The sequence below is a fragment of the Antrostomus carolinensis genome, unplaced genomic scaffold (assembly GCF_000700745.2).
Source record: "Antrostomus carolinensis isolate BGI_N321 unplaced genomic scaffold, ASM70074v2 scaffold8286, whole genome shotgun sequence".
Classification (NCBI taxonomy): Eukaryota; Metazoa; Chordata; class Aves; order Caprimulgiformes; family Caprimulgidae; genus Antrostomus; species Antrostomus carolinensis.
Genome location: NW_010322464.1, coordinates 1 through 7,899, shown reverse-complemented (window position 1 = coordinate 7,899; position 7,899 = coordinate 1). Strand labels below are relative to the sequence as shown.

The following is a 7,899-nucleotide window of genomic DNA, read 5'->3' as shown; positions in this document are numbered from 1 at the left end:
TAAGGAGAAATGGATAGAATAGATGGTTCTGTTTCTTGTGATGGTAGGTTTGAGTTGCTTAATTTTATGTGGTGCTCATGGCCTGTAGGCAGCTATTTCAGCTGGTAGACTGTGCACCTCCAAGCAAACCTGATGAGTACGTAGACTAGGAGGAGGCCCACAGCATTCAAATAATTGCATAAACCCCTTTATATCTGCTTTGGGTATAAACAAGAATATTTTTCAGATTATTTCAGTATTTCTTCTGTTACCTGACCAGAGTTCTGTATCTTACAGGTATCTCTGCTCCCAGAAAATGACAGATGGAGTGAAACTAGATCACAGTTACTTGCACAGATGGATGTCTGTATGGGGGGAAGAGTAGCAGAAGAGCTCATATTTGGAAGTGATCACATCACAACAGGTCAGCTGATTGATAGTGAAAAGAATTTTTGATCAAAGCTTGGGGACTGGCATGTTTAACTTGGTTTCAATAATGTCATTTACATCTGTTTGCTGTCTAGGTGCTTCCAGTGATTTTGACAATGCTACTAAAATTGCAAAACTGATGGTGACTAGATTTGGAATGAGCGAGAAGGTACTATCATCAATCCTTAAATATTTATATGGTACAAATAAATGTTCTGTAACTAAATGCCAGTTTGTCTGTCAGTGAGCACAGAGAGTAAGTAGTTCTAGTGAAAAGAAAGTAAGCCTTATGACTGCCCCTGCTATAAAGAACTTGACTGGAAAACCTGTGTATTTGATAGTTAAAAAATTAACTTGCAAGATCTTCACCTCAAAATTACCTTGGAAGTTACTAAAGTCTGTGGAAAATGTTTATAAACACAAACATTCTGGAATTGCAGATAATCTCAAGGTTTGGGGGTGGAGGTGACGGCACTGAGTTTTCTAGACTTCCAAAGAAGCTTCTTTAGTCATCTTTATTACCTGTCAAGTGTTAGTAGTCTGGCGATTTTGTTTTGTTTTGTTTTTTTTTTAAATAAGAAAACAATCAGGATCTGTACTGTGATCTGTTCAAATAGAACTTTACAGTGACTACATAGTTGATGAATAGGCTTCTTGTTTTGCTTCTGTTGCAAGCACTTCAGCAAGCATTTTATTAATGATTTTATTTGTTTGCTCATAGAAGTAATAGGTAATGAAGCTCTTAGTGGTGTATGTGTATTACTGCAACAGTGGCAAGATGAAGATTTTTTTTGTTGTTGTTTAGCTTGGTGTTATGACCTACACTGATACGGGCAAAGTTAGCCCTGAAACTCAGTCTGCAATCGAACAGGAAGTAAGAACACTTCTACGGGTAAGATTCTCTTCCCCTCTGCTCTGAAACATTTGTTTTGAGATGAGTTGAGCATCGGCTGACTTGATTATTCAGTTTGGTAACGTACCCTGGTGAAAATACACACGTGGATGGAAGTATTCCCAAGTATTTAATGTAGCTGCAGCTTTGAATCTCTGCATATCAAAACTTTTTGGTGATTGTCATACACAAGTAGTGAGAAACAAGTTGGTGGTGTTAGGTTTGTTGATAAACACTTTAACACTTCCTCTTACGTTTGGCCAGGATTTGTATTTTGCCTATTCAATTCCTAGTAAAATAAACTACAGCTATTAATTGTTTTAGAACAGATGTGAATGTTTTGTGTTACTCCCACACTTCATAGCTTGAGCTAAATCGTTTTGTATAGAACCACAGGAATGGCTGTATCAGATCAGAGAGTTGCCTTCTCCAGGATCGTGTTCCTCACAGTGATCAGTATCAGATGCTTAGGAAAATTTGTAACATTGATAATCACAGAACTTCCAGATCACTTTTCTGGTAATCTGAGTCAGTTTGGTACAGACAGGAGAATTATTTATATCATAACATTTAAATGATTAACACTTTTGCTGTAGCTGTTTTTGAACTGACTTGATCATGTAAGAACTATTTATGTAGAACTGAGAGTTAAAGTTGAAGCTGGTAGTGCTGGCAGTCTGCATCTACTTGCAGCAACTGGTAACTTGTGGGTAGCTTTCAGCTTTCTTAAAGTACATAATACTTCGAGAGTTTTATAAGCTTTTAAAAACTTTATTCTGAGGTACATTCCTTAAATGCTATAGTGTTGCTGATAATGTCAAATCAAATATATTTAATTTAATCAGCAACTTTTCATATCTAGTAATTCTTTTCTAATTCTTATGTAAAAATACTACAGTTTGTCTCAGGTGGGGGTTTTTTAATTAATTAATTATGCCATCTAGATTTTAAATCTTCATGAGACAGGAGCAAACTATGAAATGTAAGGTACAACTTAAAATGTTTGTTTCAAGCTGTATTTACCTGGAAATAATTTTTAAAATGGAATCTTGCCGCTGTTTTTCTTCTAAAGTCTTAAAAACTCCTTCCACCTTCTTTTCAATATTAGGACTCATATGAGCGAGCAAAGAACATCCTGAAGACTCATGCAAAAGAACACAAGAATTTAGCAGAAGCTTTACTGAAATACGAGACTTTGGATGCCAAAGAAATCCAAATTGTTCTAGAGGGAAAAAAACTAGAAGTAAGATGATAACTTTTGGCATACAGAACAGATAATTTGAAGAATGTACATCTAGCAATGCAGTAGTCTTACGCAGCATAGCCTTTTTTCCCTTCCTGATGTGTGTATGGCATTAGTGACACTTTAATATTATTCTGTCTCCTGTGAGCTTCTGTTACTCATTTATTTGTTGTGTCTCATCAGAATAAGACACACAAAATAAAGCAAGTTCCTCATCCTCTGCTCCCTTTACTCTTCCTACAATAAGTTATTCAGAAGGATAAAATCTCAGGGTTGAATTCAGCATTTTGATTCAGTCAAATGTATTGGAGCTGAGAAGAAGACATGCAGATGTACTGGTGTGTCTTGGCATAGCTTCCTGGGTCATGCTGCTACATATGCTTTTGAAGTGATACCCCACGAAACGTGCTGTGGTGTGGTTTATGGATGGTGACAGATTGATTTGTAAAACAGTAGTATGTAGTCTAACTAATGCTCATACTCTGTTTGAGACTAGACATCACTTTTTTTAAAAAAGACTTCTTATTAAGACATGTAACAAAACATCTCTAAGAATGAATGGGCTTCACAGTGTGTCTCTTTTAAACGGAATTGTGGGAGCTCCGTGCTAGACAAAAACATCAGTGATTGTGTTTTCAGCGCTCTTGGGGTTAACATACACACATGTATGGCTGGGAGAGAAATTTTACTGCAAAAACAACAGACTAAACATGTCTAAGCCACTTTGGACCATGTTTTGGGCAGAACCGTGGCAGGGATAAGAGAAATACCAGTGACCTCTGATGTGCTGCTGACAAGATTCTTAGAATTTTTATTACTGCAGGAGATTGATGACAGTGCTTTTACACTGCTGGAGATTCTACAGAACTAGTTTCTACTAAGACTATTTATGGGCGTTTGATAATCCAACAGATAATTTCTTCAAAGAGGGCAATATTGCTCACTGAAGAGCAGTTCAGAAAATGTTTGAAGCATGTGTTGTTTCAAACGACATTCCCAGATCTGCTCTACAGTAGAAGTAGGAAAATAAAACCTTTTCTTTCAACCCTTACAGAAAACTCTGGAAATTCTAAGATAATAAGAAAGTTTTTGAAAACAAAAGCAGTTTCCAATCAAATGGAAGTGATAGCTAGCAATTATATGCCAATATTTGTCTGATCTCATGGAACTGTTTTTTAGGAATAACACATCTTGATCATCTTTCTGCACAATTAATTGTAGACTCTTGGGACTATAAACTTCTGTTGCAGAGAGAGCCTTTATGAGCGTATTAATACTGAAAGTTACCATACTTTGACATTGAAATAGTTGGGCTGGTGCCAATGAACGTGAGTAGGAATTGGTAGCTACACTTAAAACTAGAAGTAACATAGTATTTTAGAATTTTCTGAGTGTAATGCTTGATTATAACCTAGTTGATTATAACCTAGCACATGCATATTTTTTTTTTCCTTTCAAAACCAGGATAACTTTCTATTTGCCTATTTTTGTCAGCTTACTTTAGTGACATCCCAGTATAGTGTGGGAGACTTCCAGATGTTTTCAAACAGTATACCAAATGCTTAGGCTGACTGGTTACAGTTGTACATGTATTTTAGGAATATGCCAACCGAAATAGAAATATACTGCACATTTGGCATCTGTTTTTGGAGTAATAAAGGTTAATTTTATTATGCATATTGGTTTTCTTTTTATTCACTGTAAATTGCTATAAAATGTAATACCAAGTTCCCTACTATGTAAATTGAGGTGTATAAAACATTTAAACTTGTAAATAAATTTAAGAATTGATGGCAAAATTGCACTCTCCCTAATCGGTTTTCTAGGGAATGTTCTCCCTAGAAATTCAGACCTTTTTTCAGTTGCTGCTTCAGTAGTGGGACTCGAATGGGAACTTTTCCAGCTAAATAATGTGAATGTACATTTACAAACAAAGACAAAAAACCCTTCACTTTTGAAGTCACTAAAATCTATATGGAATTATCTGGTTTAGGGGTAAGTCCTTGAGGTCTAACTTATTTTTCTCATTCAGAAGTTTCTTGCTATAGGCAAAGAAGTGAGCACAGTCTCAAAAAAAAAAAAGTCATATTAGCTGTCAGGTGTAAAAGGTATCTTTGCTTTCTGGCTAACTTAACAGCAGAGGTGTTATTGAAGAGTTTACTGTCATATCTAGATGGTTGTGTGCATGTGGCATCTGGGGTTTCAAAGAAACTTATCTATTTAGGCATTGGGCTTGACGTCTGGTGTTCTCAGGCATCTAATCATGGGGCAAGAGGTAGGAGACTACTGTATTGGGTTTGTGTGGCAAGGTCGTGGTAGGGCAGTGGCTACAGGGGTGGCTTCTGTAGATTCTGACAGATTTAATGCCAGCTGGCTCCAAGAGGGACCCACTGCTGGCCAAGACTGAGCCCATCAGCGATGGTGGTAGCGTCTCTGGAATAACATATTTAATAAGGGGGGAAAAAAACCTGCACAACTGCAGCCGGAGAGAGGAGTGAGAATCTGTTGAGAGAAACAACTCTGCAGACACCAAAGTCAGTGAAGGAGGAGGAAGAGGTGCTTCAGGCGACAGAGCAGATTCCCCTGCAATCTGTGCTGAAGACCATGGTGAGGCAGGCTGTCCCCCTGCAGCCCATGGAGGTCTATAGTGGAGCACAGATAAAACTGCAGCAGAGAGCTCCAAACTGGAGCAGCTGGATGTGCCTGAAGGAGGCTGTGACCCTGTGGGAAGCCCGTGCTGGAGCAGGCTCCTGGCAGGACCTGTGGCCGTGTGGAAAGAGGAGCCCATGCTGGAGCAGGTTTGCTGGCAGAATTTGTGACCCTGACCCTCCTAGGGACTCATGCTGGAGCAGTCTGTTCCTGAAGGACTGCACCCCATGGAAAGAACCCACAATGGAGCAGTTCATGAAGAATTGCAGCCTGTGGGGAGGACCCATAGTAGAAAAGTTCATGGAAGACTCCCACTTGTGGGAGGGAACCCATGGAGCAGGGGAAGAGTGTGAGGAGGAAGGAGCAGCAGAAACAACATACCCGGTCCCCATGTGCTGCTGTAGGGGATGAGATAGAGAAAATCAGGAGTGAAGTAAAGCCTGGGAAGAAAGGAGGGGTGGGGGGAAGGTGTTCTAAGAACTGGGTTTTATTTCTCATTTATCCTACTCTGATTTAATTGGCAATAAATTAAATTAGCCTGGGCTGAGTCTGTTTTGCCCATGACAGTAACTGGTGGATGATCCCTCCCTGTCCTTATCTTGGCTCATGAGTGTTTCATCATATTTTTTCTCCCGTCTGCAGAGGGCAGTGATAGGGCAGCTTTGGTGGGCACCTGGTGTCCAGCCAGGGTCAATCCACCACAGCCACAAAGCCAGCTCCCAAACATCAGTCAGTAGGTGAGAATAACCTCAGTTCTCTTTAAGTACACGGCCTCATGTTGAAAACAGGGCAGAGCTAGGTGCTTTGACAGACTTTGCTTTTCAAATAGCCCTAAGCTGGTGACAAGCCTGGTGCCACATAAAAGGACTTTCAAACTTGGGCATGATTCTGCATTTTCTGCATTCCTGAGGCTGGCTTATGCCAGAAGTCTGCCAGCAAGCTTAATACAAAGAAAATGCAAACTTCCAGTAAAAGGTGTGGCCTGCTCTTTCTGCTGCTGCCTACTGTGTGATGACCTCAGTCAGCTGAAATGTCACAACAGTTTTCTACATCTTCATCCCTTAAACTGGCTGTGAAAATAGAGCGATCAAGTCATTGGTAGCTTTCTGCTCTCTTGATCTGCTCAGAAGCCTTTCCTAGAAGCAAGGAGCCTATTTTTACTTCTAAAACATGGCCAAAGAACAGGGCAAAAAAGGTGAGAGTACTCACTTCAAGTAGGCCGCTCGTGCTACTTCTTTTTTTCGAAGGATGTGACTCCCATTCCTTCTGTCTGGTATTTACTAAGATGCCCTCCTCTGGTGTGGGCCAATGTCAGTGCATCATCTGCTCCTCTGGCAGCTTCATCAGTGCAGAAACTGCTGTATCATTTGTCATAATAAAAGCACTAATATGGACATTGAAACATGTAATGGGAGAAGTGAGGACTCTGGTGCCTGGGGTTGGGTTTTTGTTTTTTCTTAAATCTAGCTTTGTGGTTAATGCCCTGTCATGGAAATTAAATACTCCTGCCAGTGATACACCATATGGGCTGTAGTAACACTTAGTTTTGACTTCCACCTCAAGAGCAGATTTCTTCCAAGATTGACACTAGTTTTCAGTCTTTGACTGCTATTTAAAGAACTACTTCTCCTTCCATGAATAGAACTTGCTTTTCAAATGTGGAGCATTTTAAGACCTGTAACATTTTTTTAATAAACATTTACCCATTATTAAAGAGCTACTTTCATAGTAGAATATTCATCTGCCTTAGTGATGAAACAACACACCCAGATTTGCTTTGTGATCTGTCCAGGTAGGAAGATTTTACAGACAAACTGGCATGAGAAGGAAACGTAACACTCTTTGGAGATAGAAATTAGCAGGAAAGTTCAGGATTCCTTTTGCCAAGAATTCTCAGGCTGTTGTAGGTAGAGGGGTTGGTGGTAGGGTGACTGGTGATTTTGTTTGTTTTGTTTTAATCTCCACAAAGCAAAAAAGCCTGCTGCTCTAGGACCTAGGGATAAAAATAGATATGAAAAGACACGTCAGCTGAAGGGCATTTTTGGTTTTATGCACATTAAGTATTCCTCCAAAAAAGTTTCATGCTTGATTTCATTTTGCTTTTACAAAGGAATGTATGATGTGTTTTAATGATGACTGTAGTTGTTACTCTTTAGAGCATCTCTGTAAAGGTTTTATTTTCATCCATCACTGCAGTATCTGAGCAACTAACATAAAGTAGTACTGATATATTCACAGCAAAGTTTCAGGTGATCTCCATGTGGTCTCTGGCACTTTTTTCCCCCCCCCCAGTTTGAGAGGGCATGCACAGAATCAAAATTTGAGGATTTCTGTGGTTTGATTTTAATTTCCTTTTTTGTGGTAACTTGGTTAATAATGGCTTTTGGACAGAAGGTTGCCAGCGTTCTTTGATAAATGCTTCTGTTGCATTGAAGATTCAACCAATATTGAGTAACTGCTTGCATGATTTCTTCTTCACTGTCCATGATTTATTTTGAGCTTTGTTATATAGCTTTCATAATGACTCTAATGCCTGTGAACCATGATTCACTGCTCTGGAAATCAATATCGGGACTTTCAGTTTGTCCTGGAATCTAATTATTAATTTCTGAGTGACCTGACCCAGTCCATTATCCCCATAAACTGAGACAACGAAGGAAACAGAAGGATTCTGCCCTGTCTGTTGGTCTCACGCAACTGGTCAGAA

General features: G+C 39.3%; 1 protein-coding gene across 1 annotated transcript in view; it reads left to right on the top strand.

Annotated features, from left to right (window-relative positions):
• YME1L1 (YME1 like 1 ATPase) overlaps positions 1-2,764 on the top strand; it is a gene marked incomplete at its 5' end in the record, with an annotated part of 21,967 nt that extends 19,203 nt beyond the window's left edge. Inside the window, 4 exons of the mRNA XM_010170242.1 lie at positions 277-403; positions 504-577; positions 1,214-1,300; positions 2,409-2,764. Coding sequence (XP_010168544.1) covers positions 277-403; positions 504-577; positions 1,214-1,300; positions 2,409-2,552 — 432 coding nt within the window. The remainder of the gene's footprint in view (positions 1-276; positions 404-503; positions 578-1,213; positions 1,301-2,408) is intronic.
• Positions 2,765-7,899: the final 5,135 nt, after the last annotated feature.